Source organism: Chanodichthys erythropterus, chromosome 3 (assembly GCF_024489055.1).
Source record: "Chanodichthys erythropterus isolate Z2021 chromosome 3, ASM2448905v1, whole genome shotgun sequence".
In the NCBI taxonomy this organism is placed as follows: Eukaryota; Metazoa; Chordata; class Actinopteri; order Cypriniformes; family Xenocyprididae; genus Chanodichthys; species Chanodichthys erythropterus.
In genome coordinates, this window is record NC_090223.1 from 38,823,503 (window position 1) to 38,848,477 (window position 24,975).

Sequence of the window (24,975 nt, forward strand, 5' to 3'; positions counted from 1 at the left end):
CAGAGGGATGGGTATCCTCTAATTGTGCACGTCCTCAGGAGCCAGACACATGGAGCATTTCTCCTTAGGGTGGCACTTACACAGACACCTTGTGCATCCCCGGGTCCCAGACTAAGCTTGTTGCTATGGAGATACACACCTTGCAGTTGTTTTTTTCTCTCCGCCTCTCCCAGATCTCATCACAGCAGAGCATCTGTCACTTCCTCACAACACAAACAAACCTCACATAGGCTACAGGACACACAAAATGTAATAAACTGACAGGTCAAAATGAGCGAGCAGATGTTAACAGATAATATAGTTTTAAGTGAGGCAGCTTTATGTGCAGTTAACCAAGCAGCTGGCACAGGAAATGATGGGTAATGCTTTCCATGATAATTGCTATGTTAGGAACTATGTAATTTGAATGGCTATGGGGACACTGCATTTTGTGCTTTGTCAGCAAGAGCAGATGCAATAACCAAACACATCCTTCATGTTTATACAGAACAACAATTTTTGGTAATTCAGCAAAATAAATACTTAACCATTTAAAAGTTTGGTGGTCAGTACAATTTAACAAAAAAAAGAAAAAAGAAAAAAAAAAAAGAAAATTAATTATTACTATTATTATTTATACTAAAGACATTTATTATGTCTAAAGACGTACTATGTCTTTTGTTTCTTGCGCACCAAATCAGCAATTTAGAGTGATTTCTGAAGGATCAATGATGCTGAAAATTCAGCTTTACCATCACAGGAATAAATTGCATTTTCAATTATATTAACAAAAAAACATTTTACTTTATACTTTTTAATTGGAAATTGCCAGACACACAAAAAAAAAAAAAACATTATTTATAACAAATTAAAGATATGTGTATTATTAATGTAGATTCACATTAGGCAGCATCAGTTAAAATCAAAAGACTCAAAATAATAATAAATTAGAAGTATGACTAACAATCGTAAAATATCCTATATGAGCAAACCAAATTTTCTGCTAGGGTGTCAGGCCCTGTTTACAGTACACCTGGTATTAAGATGCATTTTGGTCGATCAGCTCTCAAGTAGACGAGGGCGACAAATTCATGTTTACACCTGGTGTTTTAATCTGTCTCTTTTGTCCACTTTCAACCACTTCGGTCAGGATTTCTTTGAAGAGAGGGTCTATGGGCGGGTACATGCATGGGTTTGTTTCAGATCTTTCGATCGAATGGATAAAATAAGCTTTTTTTAATTTATTTATTTTTTTCATTTTACATATGAACGTGCCCAGAGACAACGGAAAAGCCGCGAGACCATGGCAAAAGCGATGAGTGCCTGTTAGAAATCAGGAATGGTGAAATAACATTGTGCTTGGTGCGTTTTTCATCTTCTAACCAAACTTGGGTCTCCAGCCGACAAAGTTTAAATCCCATCTTGCTTTCACGCTTCCCATAATGTTTACGCATTAGGTCAGTAGGCAGTCTCTTGTGTCTGTTCAAACACATTCAACGACATGAGCGTCTACTCTATGAAAGCAATCTGGTCGAATGCGTTTTTGACCACATCTGGAAGGGGTCGAAAGTGGACAAGCGCAAAACTTTTTAGACCCCGTTTATACCTGTATTTAGCGTCGACCACTTGTGATCAGATTGCATCTTAATACCAGGTGTAAACAGGGCCTCAGATATACCAAAGTATAAATGTAACAATCTCAGCATCAAGCATCATAAAGGCCTCGATATACTTCAAACGAAATCGAAGAACGAACTGATGTGACGTCATTTCGAACAAAATCAGGCCAAAACGAAGCTCGTTTTGTGTTCTTTTTGGAAGTTTGAAACGGCTTGTCAAAGCGAAATTTCAGGAAAAGTTTGCTCCAGCGGCAAAACACCTTCGTACCACCACTGGTCCGTGATGATAACGTAATAGGAAGTGAGCGCAGAGGCTCCGCCTTCATTCGCGTGGAACTGTTCTCGGACTCATTTCTGTAGATTTTGTTGAGGTAAGGGTTCCGTGGGTGAAAACATGAACACACTGGACAGCCGCTTTATTCTACAAAAAGAAGTTGTGCTTCTGATGAAATGAGGCACTGACCGTTTTTCATGTTTGATACTGTAAAGCTGCTTGATTTTAAGCAATCTACTGAATAAAGTGCCATATAAATAAAAGTGATTTGCAGAGCTTGTGCTAATGCTTTCTATAAAAATGCTAGCAGTTTTCTCATTTTTGTTGCGTTTATTTTATTACTGAGAGAAACCGTTGCTCTCAGCGATGTGGGCGGCGTCAGATGTTCGATTAAAGTATATCGCTGGTCATGCATTTTGAACTTCGTTTTACTTCTAAACGAAGAACGAAAAAGAAATTTGTTCGAAGTATATCGGGGTCTTAAAAATGGCTTGAGATCTGTGTGTGTGCTTTGTCAGCATTAACTAGTAATCTTTTGTTTTTACAGTATCAAACTCTACATGTCAAAAAAATAGACAGCTTGTGGTCAGTGAGTTCAATACCTTGCAGCAGTGAGATTAGCTCTAATATGATCAACACAACCGAGAGTGACGTGTGACCCCACCCTGCCAATGGACTTGTTTCAGAGGCTTCACACATAAGATCATTAATCAGTGAAAGACATTGCAGGGAAATGATAATGCTCGCCTATCATGCTAATCTCATCGTCTTCCATGTTTAACCTTGCACGAACAAGAAGAGTCTGGAGATCTTAATTAGCAGCGTTTAAATATGTAGCTGTATTTAAGGCCTGAGGTTTCTCATGGAGAGATGAAAAGACGTGCATGAGGAGGAGAAGGAGACTGGGAGCTGCTCTACATGAAAGCTGGAGCGTATGGGGACGTGCCTCATGGGATGAGCACAGAGCAGAGAGGAATCCTTCCCATAATCACCCTCAGTTAACAGCACTTCATATGAACACCCTCTCTGGCACATAAACAACAAAGAGTAATAACATGATAGGATCGTCATAACACTGACACTGTTCAAAACGCATTAATATTGTCTGTTTCTTAATTAATTACACAATATAATGATTCATTTCCAAAATGATGTGTTTCAATAACAATAAGGTTAAATTTTTTTAGTTATGCAACTTTATGTTTTCCAGCATGATAGCAGATGTTCAAAATGTTGTAGTTGTTCCAGTAAAAAGTGGCAGTATAACGTAACAATGTCAAATATCACTCTGTATTACACATCAGCATACTGAATCAATACTCAAAGGGACTTTCCAGTAGCCTTCATCTCTCTAAAGAAACATTGGAAAGTCCAAATCATTTTAGTGAAATGGTTAATTCAGATGGTTAATTTTAATGAATTTGTTCACAAGAATATTGACTAACTCATTTGAGTCATCACACTGGACAGGAACTTCTGGAAGGAGAATTTTAATATTTAGTTAAAGGTGCCCTAGAATTAAAAATTGAATTTATCTTGGCATAGTTAAATAACAAGAGTTCAGTACATGGAAATGACATACAGTGAGTTCTCCCTTTGTTTCCTCCTCCTTATATAAATCTCATTTGTTTAAAAGACCTCCGACGAAGAGGCGAATCACAACATAACACCGACTGTTACGTAACAGTCGAGGTGTACGCCCCAATATTTGCATATGCCAGCTCATGTTCAAGCATTAGACAAGGGCAGGATGTCTGGATGTGCACAGCTGAATCATCAGACTAAGTAAGCAAGCAAGGAAAACAGCAAAAAATGGCAGATGGAGCAATAATAACTGACATGATCCAAGATATCATAATATTTTTAGTGATATTTGTAAATTTTCTTTCTGAATGTTTCGTTAGCATGTTGCTAATGTACTGTTAAATGTGGTTAAAGTTACCATCATTTCTACTGTATTCACGCAGACAAGACAGTCATTATTTTTTTTTTATAAATCTCTCCAACAGTGTGTAATGTTAGCTTTAGCCACGGAGCACTATCAAACTCATTCAGAATCAAATGTAAACATCCAAATAAATACCATATTTATGCGAATAGACATGCTGCATGATGAACACTTTGTAAAGATCCATTTTGAGGGTTATAAGGGAAGTCTAAGGGAAACCTTAGACTTATATTATATCTTTTAAAAAGAAGACGTTCTACGGCACCTTTAAATACTGCTGTTTAAAAATATACCCTACAGCTCAAATATGTGGGAAAAGATTTAACAAATACCTTTATTCTGCAAGCACGCATTAAACTGATCAAAAGTGACAGGTAACATTTATAATGTTACAAAAAACTATTTCAAATAAATGCCATTCCTTTGAACATTCTATTCGCCAAATCAGCATATTAGGATGATTTTTGAAGGATCATGTGACACTGGAATAATGAATGCTCTGTGTTGCATCACATGAATTAATTACATTTTAAATATTTATTAAAATAGAAATATTGCATTAATATTTCACAATATTACTGTTTTTTACTGTATTTTTTGATCAATTAAATAAAAAATAAAAATAAAAAAAAACTTACCAGCCCCAAACTTTTGAATGGTAGTGCATCTTTATTTTATTTGTATATTCTTTTGCCATTTCTTTTATTGTATTAGCTGTATTTAAGTTCCTCACTGCTTTTGTGGCAGATAATTTCTGCTCTTTTGATTTCCTCTAATAGTTAAAAAAATAAAATGGTATTTCCCTCTTAAACAGTAAGCTAAAAACAAAAAGCCATTAAAAGCTTGTCGCTACTTCATAAAGATGTAGACTATAGTTTAAACACTTTAAATTATGGTTGGCTTAGTCTCAAAGTAACTTTCCCAACATTGCGTCATAGCAATGAGGCCACAAATTTCACTGGGGAATCTGCTATCTCTGGACTTCTTAAACTAAGGCAATTTGCACAAGCCTCTAATCTGGGATGAAGCACCGCTAACTACTAAACACAGAGGAACCACACAGTAACCTGCCGTGTCTGACACCCTAGGCTGGAATTAGTCCAGGCCAGGTCTTATGAGCAGGAGCTTTATGATCAAAGGAACACGCGTGAAGATGAGCAGGTACAGCCTGCGGAGCAGATTTCAGAGCTTGGCTCACCTGACTTGCGCTACCAGTACGCATCTGCCAGCGTTCTTTCGCTCCACATTCTACCAAACTGTTTGACATTCAGGCAGGACCGTTATGAAGACAGACAGCTCTATTACAAGCCATTATGTGCTTCTCCCACCATCCCTTTATTCTACTATTACTACTATGGTGGTTCTTTTACTCAGAAAGTGATGGACCACACTTCAAAACACACACTCAAGCACAGCACATTTATAAAGGAGTCATTTTTAAAGGGAGATTGAGCTAGTGTGAATACACACACACACGGCAGGCAAAAAGACAAGATGGCGGTAGGCTGCACTGCCTGAGGGAGGCTATAAATACTGACCCAGTCAGAGAACGTTTCTGTCTCTCCACACACACACACACACCACCACCACCTTCAGCGGTTCAAACACACACTTGCTTCGACCACCAAAGCCTTTTCAACCATGCAAGAAATTCAACAGCAGCAGCCTGTCTCAAACAGTGTCCTAACCAGGCACAACACGATAAAACAACAGCAACATGCGAAAAAATGTTTTCTTCTGTGTTGACCTGTGTGCGACAAGCCACACAGCATTTTGTCGAATGCTTGCTTTCCATTTCGGTGTTGTTGCACTGGGTAGCCCCACCCATAGTGAAATCTCATTGGTCTAAAATCAAGTAAAGTACTTTTTGCACAGTGCTGGATTCATTTACTCATCCACAACTTCCATCCTGACGAGACGTGAAAATGAAGAAACAATTATTTTGACGAAAAAAAATTAAACAAAACGTTAATTTGTCAGATTGGCCATTTGTTTAGTGGCTCTTTGTTACCCTCCTTGTAGTAAGTGTTAAGTCTGCAACCTTTGGTACTGTCCTTTTAAGGTAGCCATTTATAACTAGGCTGGTTTAGAGCATGTCCATCAAATGGAGATGTGTCTTTAGCTGTTTAGATGCTAATAACATCCAATAGTTTCGTTATTCAACCCTCTATGCACACCTTGGTAATAGAATTGCCATTGGCTAGTACTTTTTTCTTTTCTTTTTTTAGTCACTTTTGATACAAAAAGAGCATTTGTAAAAATTCAGGAAATTGCGCTATCCATTTTCACATTCAAATACATGCAACAATGCTTCCAAGAAAGACTCAAAGGCAAGAAAGCAGGCCGGCATCAGCATATCGAAATGGATTTGCATCACCATTTGTGGGATGTTATAAAAATAGTTACCAATGTAAAAGTGCACCAATTGAACCACAGTGTGTTTGGTTCTCTATGCAAATCAAAGGGGATTCTTTTGAGCAGAGCAGGTGTTAAAAACATATCCTGTAGTTTTTGGTATGGTAGTTAGGGGTAGTTCTTGAGAGGTCTGTTACCTACATCAGGCTGAATAGCTCACGCAGATTGTTTTGTCAGTTATCACCTGCTCTACTTTAAGGACCTGCTCATTACAGCACTTCCAATGCCATATTTGCCAAGTTAGGCCATTGTTAATTACTGCTAATGACTCAGTCTGGCTGTTCGTCCTTGAGTTCCTCTGTTTGTATGGAGGATTTTGATCCCCTGAGACCTTGGCATCCTCTGTATGAGCACTGAGAGTACAAGCTGCTGCTCCATGAGTCCTTACCCAGACAGCCTATTTGAGAGGGCAGCCGCAACCCACTGTGTGCATGCAGGGCAGCGAGCAGAAGGATGACTCATGGCCTAGTGAAGCATAGTTTTTTGGATGTTTTTTTTTCTCTGAACTTGCTTTTTAGAAATGTACTTTGTTGTTACTAAAACGTCTCTTGGCAGTAACACAGGCACCAAATCAAGAGTCCCTTTTCCCCCCGACAGGGTGCTGGTACTATAGCTGGTGTCCCATCTGAAACTAATAAAATAATGAACCATTTACGTAAAATATGGTCTGAAAAAAAAAAAAAATCTACAGAGGTTCAGAAATTTGAGTCTGGAAAAGCATTGAAATTTTGAAATGGAAAATGTATCTATGTATTTTCATGAGTAAATCTAATATTCTCCTTTAAATTCTGTCAAATTTGTTTATTTGAACCTCACCTTCATGTAGTTTGTGGTTTGCTTTGACTCCTTCACGTTTGGCTTTTAATAGGAAGAGTTTGTGAATATGTTTGTTGTCTTTTGCATTCAGATCATGGAAAATGTGCCGAGCGTGTTGAAGTCCTGTAAAACGTGTGCCATGCCAACTTTTGTCACCATCAACGTCTCTTCTTTGTAATGGCAGACACAATATGAATTTCATAAAGAAACTCTTCCAACTCAGTATTTCTCTGAGGAGCAGCAGGCTCTCAAAAGAATCCCCATTGATTTGCATAGAGATCCAAACACACTGTGGTTCAATTGGTGCACTTTTACACTGGTAACTTTTATTTTACAACATCCCACAAATGGTGATGCAATTCCACATCGATATGCTGATGCCGGCCTGCTTTCTTTTCTATGAGTCTTTCTTGTAAGCATTGTTACACGTATTGAGTGTGAGAATGTATAGCACAATTTACTGAATTTTTACAAAAATATCTTTTTGTATCAAAAGTGACAAAAATTTTACTAGCCAATGGCAAATCTTTTGCCAAGATGTGCATAGAGGGTTGAATAACAATAACTATCTTAACATCCACACCAACAGACGATAACATCCTGTTCATTCTAATTGTGTGCTGCGTTTACATCATCTGTCCCTTTAAATACTCATGCCCTTTAAAGTCAGGTGGATTCTGATTGGCTGTTAATGTTTTTATAATTCATCTGCTCGGAAAAAAAATCATTCTGAAAGTGATTCTAACAATATTGTTCCTCTGTGTCATTATCATTAATAAAACGTAATAGTTGCAGTTACTGTACAAGGGCGTTAAGTTGAGCAGGGCTGTATGAACTACAGTTTCTGATCAAGCTTTCCTCATGTTTAGGAGCAAGACAATCTGAAATCAATGACACTGCAATAAAATACAGCAGCAGTCTCAGTAAAATACTGAAAAGAAGAATTGACAAAATGATATTTATTTGGCAACTCTCAATAACTACAGCATTTATTTTTTTCACAGTATATGAGCTCCTTGAGAATAGGACCCATGACCTAGGTGTTTCTCTACTAGTTGAGGTATAATTCGTAGAAAATATGATTCTAATGGTCCAACCAAAAGTAAGTATTTTTTTATGGATATTACTCTACGGAAAAAGTATAATATACACCGTTGTTGTTTGGTATCTTTCAAGATTTGATGACCCGAACAGTGCAAAATACAGCAACTAGTCCTTCCTTTAAAAAAAAACAGGACCCACTCAAAATCCCACTGGTATGCTGCACAAGTCCTGAAAAGTGAAGCCAAAGAATTTTGATCGCCCCCTGGTGGCTGGCTGCAGTATAGGTCATAGACCCCACCCTCTCCATGTTATCGAATGGGACACGACACACAAGCCAAACGAAAAAAAAAATAATCCAATTACACATCAAATACATTTTTTCCAAAGATGGTTTCTGTCATTTTAGGTAGTTGCTATAAAAACGGGGTGTAACGTCATGATTGACAGCTGTGCTTGCGATTGAGTCTGCTAAGTGGGAGTATTGGCGGGACCTTGATACAGTGGCTTCACCTAAGGATCACTACTGAGCAGACTCAGGCTCCAAATTACATAATTGGCAACAACCATTTTTGAGATATTTAGGCTTAATTTTTCTACATTGGAATGAAGTGGAGACCATCCTTTTTTTTCCTTTTTTTTAATATGATTGGTAGTAGTGCTGGATATGGCCAACTATCTCACAAAATGATACACATGTAATGATTCAATACATTGCAATGCATCTAAATATCATTATTGAATTTAAACCAAAACTGACCTATGAAACAGACTCAGAGTTTATGCATAATTAAACAAAAAAAATGTATACCAGGAACAAAATAATTCATGCAATATCATGGGAAAAATTATATGATTGTATTGGCACAGTCTAACTGGAACTACTGATTGCTATTACTGCTAACAATTTTACACACAATCTGCATACACAGTTAAATTGGTCATAGACTTTCTTTCTGGGGTTGACACTATGTTAAGGGCAACTGGGACCAAAGTATACAATAAGTGAGCAAGACAGAAAGTACCTGTGGCTGAAGTGGAAAAAAGTGCCTGTATCGAAACAAGAGCAAAAACAACTGAGGAATCTGGTTTAGCACATTAACAATCAGCAGCAAATCTGATTAGTCAGTGAGGTTTGTGTCTGTGTGTGAACATATGGAAATGAAGTTTAAGAGAATGAGTTAGAAAGTGAAAGGGAAAGAAAGAGATTTGGAGGAAAAAAGGAGAGGTGAAAGGGGGGATGGTTGTTTTTTCAGTTGCCTGAAAATCTTCTGAGGCCTTTGAGCTTCTCTGCGGCCAAAACCAAAAGACTTGAGCTGACAGGAAACTTAAGCAGGTTCTCACTCTTTCTTTCACACAGTTCTACTGCTCTCTTCCTCCATTGACACAGACAGACACCCACAGCGTTTTCCAACTTTTTTTCTGTTCTTTTTGCCCTCTCTCTCTCTCTCTCTCTCTCTCTCTTCATTCCACAAAAACACTGTCGGTTTGGCAAAAGCGCTTCCATGTGAATCTCTCCAGGTTGTGTGTGTGTGTGTGTGTGTGTGTGTGTGTGTGTGTATATGCCCCTCCTGGGCCTCTCTTTAAAAGAGAAAGATGGCCTTGCGGCCGTCACTGCTCACCCAGTACCAGAGCACTGTGCTGCTTCCTCCAGGAGTCTCTTTAGAGATTAATGCCTCAGAGCTCACCTTCACCTTTCTCTAATGATACAAATGATCTTTAGGTTAAATCATGCTAAATTTAAAATGTCCTTTCAGCAAATCACAGGATATCGCATATTCAATATACTTGTTACTAGAGCACGGCAAGCTCAAATAATTTTAAGCGAATTTTTGTGGTCAGAGTGGTCAAACAGTTGGTTATAAATCAGGTCAACTTATTTTTTTCTTTTTATTTAGCTTTAATATTTATAGTGGAAGGGCTTTAAAGGGGACATACCTTCTTAGCGTGCTAAAATGCTCTCTGAAAAGTTGTGTTGAGCCATCAAATTTCAGATTTTAAGACAATAATTGTCAGTCTTCAAATCGCTTGCTGTTATGTTTATGCGTAGGTCTCTGTTTTTATAATGACTGACGATTTTGTGCACTAAAGGTTACATCATTTAATCATTTTGTTTAATGAATACCTGTAAGTTACCCCACTGAAGAACTGCATCTAGCATCTAAACATCGTTAAAAACACATCTGGCATTTGATGGACACCCTAAACCATTCTAGTTATAAATGGCTACCTTAAAGGGACAGTATGTTGGTAACCAAACAGTTTAAGACCATTTACTTCCACTGTATGGACAGAAAAACATTTTTTTTTTTTTTTTTATAATTCTTTTATGTTCCACAGAAGAAAGTTTGTCATACAGTTTTGGAACAACTCCATAAATAACTTTTCATTTTTGTGTGAACTATCCCTTTAAGACCAACTAGTTGTTCAAACCACACACTAAACTGTGCATTTTTGCAACATCCTTATCATTAACATACAACTTCAACAAAACCTGAATTACAAGGAACATCAAACAGATGTATCTATGATTGCATCACATTTATTGGACTATAAAAGATCCATCACACAGACAGTATCTTGGGTAAAGCATTTAAGTCTTAAGCACAAAAAGGTCAACACCGATCCAAGAGGGTTAAGCCACACTATCACCTTCTCCAAAAAACAAGCACTATGGTCCATCTTACTTTACACCGAATAAATCTAACACACACGTCGAGCCACCCAGAAACAGGTCAGCCAAATTCAAGAAGATCTAAGAGGCGGAAGGAACAGACATATCCTTATCAGCAGCAGATGATGTGTGTCCTTAGGTACCATGGCTCAAGAGGGGATATAGAAAGATGTGAAACAAAGCAAAACCAGATTAGATCTAATTAGCAAAGCTCCACGAATGCCCCTAGTGCACTCTGATTAAAGAAACAAGAGATCCTCAACATTGACTCACACAGTGATACAGAGATTCAGGGGATGAAAGTGTGAAAGAAAGAGCTTTGCGACTCAATTCTCCAGAATATTTTGCAATGGACGTTCCTTGTGTGCACTAAACCAGCACTCCCTCCTGCGTTAAGTCTGATGTTTGAGAGTTACAGCATTAGCAGATGCTCTAATGAGATTTATGACTGTCTATCCCTCACATGACATAAGCCCCTCTCCCATCTGCCCCATGACAACCCTCAAAAAGCCTTTTCTGTCGTCTAAAATTTACTGCTTCATACCTCACCCCTCTCAACGAAGGCGGCGTGACCTATGGGGCGAGGAGACCAGAACCAAACACGTCAGCACATACCTTCCTCTCCTGCTCCCACTGTCTCCCTTTCAGTGCTGTCACTCTCACTTCTCCTGTCATTCTAAGATCTGCTGCTTAACACTGACTTAAACAGGACCTACTAACAACCAGACTAACACAGAACAGATTCTTTTTAATGAATGGGTGTTTCTTCAACTACAAGCACTTTTTTGGCAAGATTATTATTATTTTTTTTTTTTTTTGTAAAATTGTTAGATTTTTCTCTATATCTCCATTTAAGTGACTACTTTGCAAACATCATTTATGTACTGAACAGATTCTATTGTTTCATACTTGTCCCAGTCACAGATGCTTAATTTAAACATTTTATATTTACTATGTGAAAATTATGCAAATCTTTACACAAACTACAAAAGACCTTCAGTTGTCATGTACATAAAAAAAAAAATACTAAAATCAATAATAAAAAGTTTTAAAACGAAAATGTCAAAAATATAATTTAATTATGTGTATTTAGGACCAATCAAATGTTAGCTATAAAATTAGTCTGAGCAAGACAAAAAAAAGTCACTCTTTCTAAATTGTGATTTTCATTTAAAATATTTTAAATGCCATTTCCACCAAAAGTGACCATAGTTGAAGAAATGCTTTTTAAAATAGTTTCATGCTGCCAGTTTACAATCTCGCCAGATTTACATGATAAAAAAAAAACTGCAAACAATGTATGTAAAATGTTTGTGAATAATTCCTTAGACATTACATTAAGACATATAATCCTGATCATATTTTTGAGCCACTCAATAACATTCAAATTTCAAATGTTTAAAAAACAAACATCTGAATCTCTTGGAAGTTACCAGTCATGGTTGATTTGTCTTTACCAACTGTTGCGCCGTCTTGTGCCAGACATTCAATTTACCCACATGAATCTGATCAAATGTACTGAGTCCCACATGAAACACCTGTTATGATGGATGGTATTGTGTTTGTGTTGATTCTGACGATAGCACTTAAAACTTTCTTCATCATATGCAACTTAAGTTGCCACTCTAGAGGTGTATGAGGAGATATATGTGGTATGAACATATCTGTATGGAGAAGATACTTAAAAAAGTAACACTTTTTAACTTCATGGTTTAGTGCAGCACTGCAAAGGGAATCATAACTGACCTTTGGTTTTCTGTTCAGCAGCCTGTAAAGGAAGAACAAAGGTAGACTGAGAGACTTTCACAGGTCTAGTGTACAAAAGCTTTAACAAAGAATATGTCACTTCTGGAGAAAAAAAAACAAAAACAAAAAACAGTAAAAATGACAAGTGGACCATAAATCTTGGAACACATAAGATGTTCAGTATTTTGCTAAATAGAGATCAAGCTGGATATGCTAAATCAATCCAAAGAGCAGCAGGATGTGGCCTGTGTAATATCAGTGAATGTTACGTTAGGATACACAAGACGGGAACTCCATGATGATGTCTAAGAAGTGAGCACCATAATATCTATCCGTGTTTGAACAGAGTTTCACAGGCAGATATTAAACAGGTTGTCAAGTCTTCAGTTTGGTACCTGTGTTTCATGTTGGTAAAGATGTCTCAGAAGCTTATGACAGACTCGGTAAGGTCCGTTAAGCAGCTTTTATGAGGAGGACGCAAGCAAAAGATTCTACGTGAAAGCTTGTAGGTCATAGGAAAGAAGCCCTCACCTTTTTCTGAGCAGCTTCCTTCTTTTTCTTTTCCTCTTGCTTTTTCTTTTTCTTTTCTTCCATCAAATGGTTCTCCTCTTGTGTGACGTGTTTTGTCCCAAGGCTGTGAAAAAGATCAGTTGTGAGTTACTTTGGTCCCAATCTTTAAAACAAATAATATATTGTATTTAAAACTCTTTAGATCATTTTAAGACAAAAAAATATGTTTAAATAAGATTATGACCTAAAATCTAAAAGAACCCAAGTATGCATATTTTTTTTTACTTTATACAGCAGCTGATAAAAAAAAAAGAACAAAAAAAAAAACTAAAACTAAAAAAAAAAAAAAAAAAGAACAAACTATATATTCTATGTTTGTTGATGAAAAGAAGGGAACCCACAAATGTAATCGGCTTAGTGTGGCTTTTCACAGTAAAACAAAGTCTGGTTTACCATCAATAATAAGACTGAGCCACAAAAGCTACAACACTTCAACAAAAGACATGCTATCCTTTAGTACTGAGAAAAACACCAACAGCCCAAAATAGAAAAAGTTCTCTCACCAGCACATTAATTAGATATTACAGATCAACCTGACTGAAGACAAAAACAAAGCAGAAATCACCGATTCAAACTTGACTTGAAAAAAAAAATAAAAAATTAAAGCATCAAGTACTAGTTTAAAATAAAACCAAAAACATCTGTGAACCAAGTTTACTGTCCTACAGTGTTTTTTCTATTTTACCACAGTAAAGAATGTGAATATAATAGGCCTAAAAGCGAACCAAAGGAAGAAACGTTTATAATCCCCTGTGTGAGTTAAGATTTGGGAAAAGAAAGAGATTCCATGTTCAGTGAATAACTAATGGAATATTGTTAAATCCTCTGATAATCGGGTGACCAGATCGCAATTTGCAAAACAGAATACAAAGCTGAAAAAAATTACATTTATGGACTCATTGATGTAGAAGCACCTAACCCTGGTTGCAAGCTTATACTTGACAAACGGTAAACTTGTCCCTCAAATCTGATTGGTTGATTGGAATGTTGTTCCAGGATCAACAAAAATGTTGATCCAGGAACATGTCATACTTGGTGAAATCACATTCACCACACACACACAGAGCCGCGCAGACGCACATGAACACCGCAGGCTATTCTCTTCCACGTCTATTTGTGCCTGAACGAACACATACATGCAGAAAAATAGTTCAAATGCATGTAAAAGACCAACTATCCTCATAAACACCACTGATTATGGCTTAGGTGAAAAAACAAAAAAAAACATCTGTGAACCAAGTTCAGTGGTATAAGAGCTGGTCTGAATCTTTGTGCTTATGTTAACAATAGTCAGAAAGGAATGTCAACAAGAAATTCACAGGAAAAAAGGATGTACTTTATTTCTTTTAGGAATAAAAACATTGACTTTGAACTTTGTTCATTTTATACCACCTGTTTTCAGTAGACTCTGCCTGAGTGAATGAATCAGAGATAAACAAATGTGACATGAACCAGATGCACAAAACCAAGATTGATGGAAGCATATGAATGCTCTTCTCTAATAATCACTAAATAAATACTTTAAACTAGATGCACGATATATCGGTGCCACACCGGTAGTCGCCAGATACTGACTGATACACGACAGTTCAAACGTCCTAATTTTTTGAAATATTTTTGAAAGAAGTCTCTTATATTCACCAAGGCTTGATTTATTTGATCAAAATACAGAGTAATATTGTGAAATATTATTACAAATGAATATGACAGATTTCTATTTTAATATATTTTAAAATGTAATTTAGTCCTGTGATTAGGGTTGGGTATCATTTGAATTTTAAAAATTCAGATTCTTATTGATTCCTAATTTCAATTCCAGGTTTAAAAAAAAAACAAAACTTAGATATCATTCACATTTATTCTAAGTCTTATTGCAAAACGTTTTGTTGTAGCTGAATACCATGAACAAAAATCAACAGGCTAAAGAACACTTACACAAAGAACTTTTGCCTTCAAGCATAATTAAAGACAAGTAAACACTCAGTAGTCAGTAATTAAAAAAAGAAAAATTAAACAAGCAACTGAACAAAGATATGACTGAAATGAACTAAGATTTTCAGGTATTCAGGTACAGATACTAATCAAATGTAAAAATAACATTGCACTTTATAAATAAAATACACATTACAAATATAGTTACAAAAGTTATTCAGTCAAGAACAGCGACTGAATTTTCTGGCTTTTGTTGTTTGATTAACATTATAGAGACGCCAGCAGGAATATTATTGATGTCACTTTAAGAACTGCACTGATCCAATATACGGTTATGCGTTTTCATATGTCAGCTGTTTACGTTTACTTAAGGGTGCGTTCACACTGGTCATGTTTGGTTTGATTAAAACGAACCCTGGTGCGATTGCCTGGTTAGTGCGGTTCATTTGAACATATGTGAACGCTGCCATCCGAACAAGCAGACAGAGACCGCTGAAAAGATGGGTTTCGGTCCGCTTCCAAACTAACTCTGGTGCAGTTCGAATGATATATGAACGCAACACGGACCAAAAACAAACCAAAAACAGGAAGATGAGACCCTAAAATGGACAGAATCACGAATGTCGGTTTTTCTTGTCATGGTCGCGAGTTTGCCCATCACAGGCATCGGACACACGTCTCCACGCAGCAGATCATTTGTGTGTGTGACGGATGGATTCCCGCCGCTGTTTTGACTCCTTTACATATTTTATAAGCTCTTCACGAGTTTCCAGCTGGCCAAAATAACATCACATGCAGGCTAAGCACTGCTACACACACACAACAAGCACATTTATCTCAGCAATTTACAATTATTTCCCCACTGACAAGTTGTGTTTATTCAGAGGAAGTGTGCAGAAAGCAGTGGAAGAGTCTGGGACACCTAAAGGAGCGGGAGAGCCCCTCTCATGACGCAAATTCGCGTCTGTTGTGAAGGGATTTTCACGCGCGAATGAAGCGAGTAAACTCAAAATGTTCAAGCGTCCAACTACACGCGAATAGCGCGATTTATTCGCACAAGTCGTGTCTGGTGTGAACGCAGCACAACGGTATTTTGGACCCGCGCCGCGCATTCGGTCTTAGTGACAGAAGCCCCTGCTGCTTTCTGTCATGAATGTTAATCAAACAAAAGACAAAGAAAAATCACTTTTGTAGCTTTAACACAGATTAATTATATTTCATTTAGTGAAGACCATGCAGTGTTATTTTACATTTGATTATTTAATTTTTCTGTACAAAAATTTGTTCATTACTTTCTGTGTATTCACTCACCTTCAAAATCTTCCCAATGATTCTAGAATGATTAATTCTTTCGAAATAGAGCCATTCAAGTCATCTGGTGAATTTTTTTCGTATCGCAATAAATATCGCAGAAAAACGAAATATCGCAATGTCGGTTTTTTCCAATATTGTGCAGCACTAGCTGGTACCTTCACATTTAAAAAATTTCAGTACCGACTTGGTACTGAAGTGCCGGTACTTTTGACAACACTAATTGTGTGATGCATAAATTCACTTGTAGCATTTGAAACCATTGGTTTAAGAGATTAATTTGTAATTATTTATTTAAATATAATAGTATAGAATTTGATACCGGCTATTTATTGGTTATGTGCTAAAACATGAAAACAATTATCAGTCTAAATGACTTAAATGTCTAATGACCTTTGCATCAGCATTACCTATGTGTGAGATCATGGGAAAAATTAACAAGATAAACACATCCCACAACATAACTGCCTCCATTGTTGGTCTCTTCTGTATTTATAAGTGATGCGAATCCAAGTCACAGTCAGTATGAAGCACTGTAGGAAATAGCGGTAGGTGGAGGAAGGAGGGGAAATGAGCAAGTTGAAGAGACGGTGGAGATGCGGCGAAAGGGGGCGGGGGGGACTAGACGCTCTCTGGGCACAGAGCCAAAAAATGTCAGCGCTGCAAGACAAACAAGAGAGTCGAAAGCTCTCGGGAACCTGCTGGCTAGCAACAGCAACCTACAGAAGAAGAAATCTGTAGCCTCTCCATCAGACACAATCAGGCATTAGAAACCCATAACTTCCAAGCCATTTGAGAAGACCAGACTTGACATTCCAGTAAACCCCTGGATAACACGAAAATCTCCTTTAGTCACCTAGCCACACTCAACAAATAACAGACAAAAGACAGGGTGAAAGAACCTTTGGAGTCCGATTTTATTTCCGCAGGCAGCTATATAGCGGTGAAAGTGCAGCGTGAAATCCTGTTTTATGAATTCCAGACCATGTGTAGACACCTTTTTTAATTCAGTAGAAGGAAACTTCCTACCAGCCTGAATGCCAATGAAAAACAGCAAAAGGTGATTTTTCATACGTTCAGTTGCAGGCGGGCAAACAGCCGCTAAAAATAGATTTTGGTGGATTGACTCGCAGTCATAGCAGTCCAGTGACTTTCATCTTCCTCCAAAGTCACTAATGAAAGCACTTTCGCACAAGCTCTGCTGACAATTTATTGCCCTAATAGATCACACAAATGCCTTCCATAAAGACCCCTGTCATTATACTCAAATCACGTAGGTCTTTCAGCGATTGCACATTTGTCTCAATAAAATGCAAAACATCCAACAGTTCAGCACACTAATGGACTTAGCATAAGGGGAAACTCATGTAACGGGGGACTAAATTAAGAGTGATCAGTTCTGAGGTTATTAGTGATGCATCAAGGGGGGAAAAAAAGTTGTCAAATGAATTTTAGTGAGATTAGTACAAACCCTTTACTTAGCCATGGCCTTTCATTCTTCATTCTCTCAGTCTTCAGAGAGCTTTACACTGAACCTATGAAACCTTAAAGGGATAGTTCACCCAAAAATGAAAATTTGATTTTTATCTGCTTACTCCCAGGGCATCCAAGATGTAGATTACTTTTTTTCTTCAGTCGAACGCAAATTATGATTTTTAACTGCAACCGCTGCCGTCTGTCAGTCAAATAATAGCAGTAGATGGGAACTTCAACTCTAAGAGTAAATAAAACTTGCTTAGACAAATCCAAATTAAACCCTGCGGCTCGTGACGACACATTGATGTCTTAAGACACGAAACGATCGGTTTGTGCGAGAAACCGAACATTATATAATTTTTACCTCTAATACACCACTATGTCCAACTTCGTTCAGTTTCCTTTTAGTGAGGTCAAAAAACGCGTTCTGAAGACGGAAGTGATGTCTCGCCCATATACTTCAATGAGCGCGAGACATCACTTCCGGTTGTCAGAGCGCGATCAGACCTCACTAGCCGGAAGCAGAACAAAGTTGGACATAGTGTTGTTTTAGAGGTAAAAAATTATATAAAATACTGTTCGGTTTCTTGCACAAACCGATCGTTTCGTGTCTTAGGACATCAATGTGCCGTCACGAGCCGCAGGGTTTAATTTGGATTTGTCTATGGACGTTTTTTCGACTCTTATTGTTCAAGTTCCCAATCACTGCTATTATTTGACTGACAGACGGCAGCGGTTGCAGTTAAAAATCATAATTTGCGTTCGACTGAAGAAACAAAGTCATCTACATCTTGGATGCCCTGGGAGTAAGCAGATAAACATCAAATTTTCATTTTTGGGTGAACTATCCCTTTAAAGGGATAGCTCATCCAAAAATTTAAATTGTCATCATTTCCTCACCCTCATGTCATTCCAAACACGTAACACAAAAAAAGATATTGTGAAGATTGTCTCAAGTGTTTTTGTCTATTCAATGAAAGTTAGTGGGGTTTAATATTGTTTCGAATTTGTTCACAATATAAAAGGGTGAACTATCTCTTTAAGGCTTAAAGAGACCAGACATGCCCACAAACTGTCCACAATACATCTAATAGATGCTGCACACAATACTTGTGAAAATTATAAGATCTAATCAAACTGAAATCCTGAAAAAAAAATAAAATAAATTTATTATGGTTTGAACAAAAATATAAAATCGCAGCAATTTTCAACACTGAAAATAATAAGAAATGTTTCTTAAGCCGCAAATCGGCATATTAGAATGATTTCTGAAGTATCATGTGACACTGAAGACAGTAGTAATTCAACTTTAACATCACAGGAATTAATTACATTTTAAAAACCATTAACGTATCAAATAAATACTGCCTTGGTGAGCCTAAGAGACTTCTTTCAAAAACATAAAAAAATATAAAAGCACAAGATATTTAGAGTTTTGTTTAAGGCACTTAATAGCAAGCAAACTAGGTATCTAGCTTTTTTTCTGCCTTTGAAATAATCATTATTAACTACTTTTGAGGAAACAAAAACATAGATAGTGAAGTCTAAACACATTTCAACAGTTCATGGAGACTGTCATCATGGCTTACTCTGAATAAGATTTATCTGTGCCAGTCTATTATTGTGGTATTCATCCATTTCAGATTTACCCACCCCTAAACACCACAAACTGTGGCTCGCTTTACATGTCGGTCAGAGAGCCTCTTCCTGTCTAAGTGGGCAGAATAAACCACAAATATTCTAAATAAAACATGAATTTCAGATGAACTATCAAATAAATGTTACTTTCAGCACCTCACAATTGCTCTAGAATAGTGTACGAATTACAGACTCCATTAAAGACATTATAGTTATAGACTCCCAGCTTTATGTGTTATTAAAATTTATGATATTAAGACATCCTCCTGATAGGTTTGATGAACAAGAAGGACTATACTCCTTTACTGTAACTGAGGACTGCCATTTTGCAGACAAGGCGATCAGGTGAAATGTTGCATTCTACGAATAAAACATGCCTTTCAAAAGGTTAATGAATTATGGTAACTGCTACAAGTGAGTCTCAGAAAGGCAAACTTGCCCTTGAAAGACTCATCGGAGCAGCCCTTTGGCTGGCGGTTTTTAACCAATAAAAAAAAGAATGTAAAGCTTATGCCAAAAACATCCTGAAGGTTCAAAAACTCAACTTCCTTTCATCAGACCTGCATACAGCATAGAATAAAGCATGCAAAACATTAAAGTATCTCTAGTACATTTATATCATCTATTATGATGAACAAGTCAGTGGGACACAGGATCCAGTCACAATCTTCAGAGATCAGCATACATCTCACTTTGGGAATGACAGCTGCTGGTTAGTGTCTTCTGTCCAAACAAATAAAATGATTGTGCTATGAGCCAGGTTGATTGATTCAAGGCACTGATGTCAAAGCTTGAGAAGACACCAAGATCTGCACTGTGCAAAACATAGCCAAAGGGTGCTTCTCATTTCCTATTTGTGCATCCTCGTTTCCTTTCCTCACGTCTCAGCTCCACCCCGTAGGATGTGAGGGGAGGATGCAAGGCAAGAAAACAAGGAAGGAGGAATCGAAGGAAATGTTATTTGTATATTGGAACATTTTTGTTCACCCGAGCGTCACTTCAAAGCGTCATCGGCTGCGCTCGAGGGATCTGCCCTCGTGTCGTTAAAGTTTGGTTATTTAAAAAATTAATAATAAATATTAATAACGCAAGATGCTCTGATGAAATATGTGAGATGTAAGGTTTATTTAAACTGCAAATGTAAAGAATACATTTAAATTATTTTGACAGATGTGAAGGGGGAGGAGAATGTATACGTGCGTCAGGTTTCTCGACGAGAAAGACTTCCGCAAAGGATACACCTGTTTATTCTCGCTCATGACTCCTCAGGAAGCTTCCTCGCTCCTCGTTCCTCACGGTGCAATTAGAGAATTGAGATGTCCTTCAAGATGGCTGAGTTTGATGGGGTACCAGGTCAAATGATGGAGGACGGAGGAGCGAGGTGGGATATTGAGAAGCACCCAAAGACAGTGAAAACCAAAAACGTATATCTAGAAAAACATTAAAAAATGTTTCAAAGTGGCTCAGGAAGGAATGTGGGAATTAATAGGACATATTTGCTCAACTATAAGCGTTACGAGTCTGACACCAGTGACTGTGAGGAGCTCAGATGGGAGCCTCTATTTTAGATCAGAATACGGATGCTAAACTGATTCATGTGCCAAAAGTGCAAAGTGCCACATCACCAAGTGTAAAAAACAGCAACATAGCTGCAGATGTAAAATGTGTATACCAGAGAATTAAACACATGCGCACACACAAAACTAACAAACAACAGTTGTTCGCAGGCAAAGAGATAAACACCTGCATGTAACACTACATTCACAGTAATTTGTTTTGAAAATAAAATGGCAATGATTTTACTCCAGCAAAAGTCTCTACATTTGTAACTGGATGGAGAAGTTGTTAAACATTTTAGCATTAGTTAGACTTTCCTTCTGTGTTTGTAACATATCATGATTTTTGGCCAGTTAACCCTATCCTTGACCTAACCATGGAAATGACAAGCAATCCGTGGTTTTATCAGTGGTTACTATGGTCTTGTTCAAAATACCACAGTTTCTATACAGAAACTAAGTTTCGTGAGGAAACGCACACCAGACTCTGCAATAATGATTCCACTTCAATAACCAACAGCTACAAATGACCAAACATAAAGCCACATGGTGCAAATCCCAAGCCACAGTAATGCTGGTAAGGCTTTATAAGAACAAGCTGAGAGGGGCAATGTGACCTAAGCTTTATGGTAATCTGAGCATTAAGTGGCCTCTTTTTGTCTGACCCTTTTCACTCCTGGAGAACACACAGCCCTTTTCAAAAGGTCTGGTTCTGACAGGGGGACCCTGACCCTGTGAGGGGAGCTGAAACTCTCCCTGTCAAATTAGCAACTGCACCACCACAGGAACAGTCATGGGGACGTTTGACATTGGTGCTGTCCTCAGACGGTAAGCACGTTAGCGTTATCCCGCACAACCAAAAGCAGTATTCAATGCGCTTACGAAATTTTTACCATGGTAACCACAGTGTCAGTCTAAACATGAGTTATCGCTGCTACAACAAAACGATGGTAATTTAGTAGTACTGTCGTTAAAAAGAAGGAAAATAAACAGTGACAGCTTTCGATGTTTGAATGACATTTCTTATGAATTTACTGATTTCAAAGTAGTAACAATAACTGACATTTTGACGGAAACTAGCCTATCACCAATTTTAGTAAACAAATAGTTACTCTCAACTAAAGCAAACATGATTTTGCCAATAAAACAGAAACCTAAACAAGCTTCAACAGTATTTAAAAAAACTGAAATTGTTTCGTTTCAATCTGAATCTTTCAGTCATGAGTAGACATAGTTTCAACCAGAAATAATAGCAGCGATATTTCCAAACTCCATGAAAATATAAACACCACAGCGGTTCTTTCTCTATCGTTCATCGCCAAGGGTTATTGGACATCACTGCAGACTGTAACATGATTCTCCATGACAATATAATCTTTAAAAAAAAAAAAAACTAGTGAGTTGCCTTCCTAGACAGCATTTTATCATCAAAACGACGTGACGGGACTCCCATGGACGCATGTATTTAAACAACAACACACCATTCGAGCGCCAAACTCTGGCTTTAAGTAAACGCAAATCACAAAATTGGTCACACTGCCAGACGTATATGAATCTTAAATACGACTGGCATCCGATAAGAAAGGAGGCTTATCTCGCATCTGTTTAGAAAATGGGCCAATGTTGATGTTCGGGGGAGTAAACATTTGCACACGCAATCCATTTCTAACCACCAAAACAGAAAAGAGCGCACATGTTATTAAATAATCTTATCGGCGAGCCTTGGGATTTAGTGATTTCTCTAATTCTGCGTCCCTTTCAATGTCAATGTCAGTCAGAAACAAAATAGCTCTGAAGAAATCCCAAAAATGACGCATTATTATCCACTGTATACCAAAAATTATCACACCCCGCCCACCTAAATATTATACCCGTTTTAAAAATGTCTCATCTTACCTTTATTTTGCACACGGAGCAACTGCGGTCTGCTGTTCAAATGTGATGCACGAGCTGCATGGTGAAGGAGGATGTTGTCGATACCCGTACTGACACAGATCAGATATTATTCAGTCGCAGTCGGGACACTCGCTCTTGCAGTGAGCTGCAATGGCGAGGCTGACTTTCCAGTTGAGGAATTCACCTCTCAATATGCAGTGGAATTTATCCAGATGCAGAGAAAAAAACTCAAAAGATGCAAGTGCAAACAGTCAAAAAATAACATTAAACAACAATTTTCCACGTAAGCAAGAAAGCTTAAGGTTGATAAGCGTCAACATTACGACGATTTCAGGAGCAGCTACACACGCGCGCACCCACACAGACGCGCGCACACTGGCAGTTTGAGCTTTTGTATGCTTTTGGGTGTATATAAAGTGCGTAAAGGGAAATATTTCAGCATGCCTTCAGTTCGCTAGTACTTATGTAAACGAGTCCACACGAGTAAATGTCCCGATGCTCAGAAGGTAGGGAAATTCCAATGCATCCATTTAAAATGATACTGCACTGACGTGAAGCGTTCACTGGGTTTTCGTTTGTGGCGCTCCAGCAGCCATTTTGTTTAAACTGACAACAGCGGCTCAAGTCTCAGTAGAGTAAAACAGGAAGTGCCCCCATTCCCCAGCGGCACGCCACGTGACTTCAACTAACAAACAATCCAACCCCTATGTTAAAATATCGCTCCACCTTTATTGTTGCTATGACAACGAGGGTCGAGGAACTACCTCCCTCCCCCAACAACACAGACTGACGTACCACCAGCCATCTCTCGAGTCTCTCTCGTTTGATTAATCATTAATCGGGCTTTCTCAGCAATACCTTTATATATTATATATATATATCACTGATTCTTGAGAGATGGGACAAAACATGTCCAGCAATTGTAACTGCTATTAGGTTTAAAAATAAAAATATTTTCTATTTTAAATGTTATGAGGGATTAATAATAGAAAGTATTTATCACAATTATCCCCTTCAATTTAATTTTATCATTATTATATCAAATGTATAACACTTATTGTCTTCTCACTACATCTAAAACAGTGTGAACACAGAGAAGGGTTCAAAAATTTGTATGCAATAAAATGGATAAAAATGTTTTTTTTTAATGATGAAAAAGCTTGTTTTATAAAAAGCAATACTTGATAATATTTCATGTCAGAGCAATATTGTTTTTCAATGACACATGCATGTTTTATAAGATTTCCAAGTTGTGTCCCCACTTTTTGTCAACACCGTCAGACATTTATTAAAATGTAATAATATCAGGGAATATCAGGGGCAGCTGTCACTCTGAGGGACCCCCTTGCCACATTCCACCTCTGCAGAGTACATCAATGTCAGACAGGCTCTAGTAAGTTTTATAATTTTAGAATATTTTAAATCTTAATGTTAATATTCCCTGTGTCACAACCATGATATGTCAACACCCTCTTCCAATTCATGAGGAAATTATTCAAAATTTTTAGATTATTTTTTTCTCCTGAAGCAGGTTCTATTAGCATATAGCATCAACAGAGAAAACAAAATGGCTACTACATGAACTCCATTTGTTTTGTGAAAGAAATGCCAATATGTCAACACCGTCAGTGTCAACACCGTCAGATTTTCTGTCTGACGGTGGTGACAGGCCAATGACGGAGTTGACATTCAACATGAAGTCATCATATTTTTGTGGTTTTCAAGTCATTTTTAATTATATTAAATATAAAATAGTGTATAGTTTTTCTAATATTGTACTAATACTAACTATATGACCTGACAGCGTATATTGCTTTTGTGGATTAGTCATCACTTCTAGCAGAGTTAGGCTTAATTTAATTATTACCCTGCTGCTCCGATAAGCTTTATAATGGCAGTGCACAGAAACTACCTGTTTAAAACTCAAAAAAGTGTATCCATCCATCATAAATGTACTCCACACAGCTCCGGGGGGTTAATAAAGTCCATCTGACTTGAAGCAATGCATTTGTGTAAAAAAAAAAATATTCATATTCAACACATTATGAAGTAAAATATCTAGCTTCCGCCAGACCGCCTTCCAT

At 37.5% G+C, this 24,975-nt stretch overlaps 1 protein-coding gene across 11 annotated transcripts in view; it reads right to left on the reverse strand.

Moving 5' to 3' along the window:
* Positions 1 to 23,516, reverse strand: part of tnrc6c1 (trinucleotide repeat containing adaptor 6C1) — a 59,188-nt gene extending 35,672 nt beyond the window's left edge. For 3 of the 11 annotated variants that reach the window (XM_067382163.1, XM_067382158.1, XM_067382153.1), the window contains exons 1-4: positions 20,051 to 20,921; positions 13,586 to 13,619; positions 13,044 to 13,146; positions 12,513 to 12,534 (exon numbers count right to left, since the gene is read on the reverse strand). In XM_067382163.1, the coding sequence (XP_067238264.1) occupies positions 12,513 to 12,534; positions 13,044 to 13,146; positions 13,586 to 13,593 (133 nt within the window). In that variant the 5' untranslated portion in view covers positions 13,594 to 13,619; positions 20,051 to 20,921. Of the gene's footprint in view, positions 1 to 12,512; positions 12,535 to 13,043; positions 13,147 to 13,423; positions 13,515 to 13,585; positions 13,735 to 16,325; positions 16,395 to 16,735; positions 17,859 to 20,050; positions 20,922 to 22,476; positions 22,545 to 22,891 lie in introns of those variants that run through there. The other 8 variants (XM_067382164.1, XM_067382160.1, XM_067382155.1 and 5 more) reach the window with 7 other exon arrangements.
* Positions 23,517 to 24,975: the final 1,459 nt, after the last annotated feature.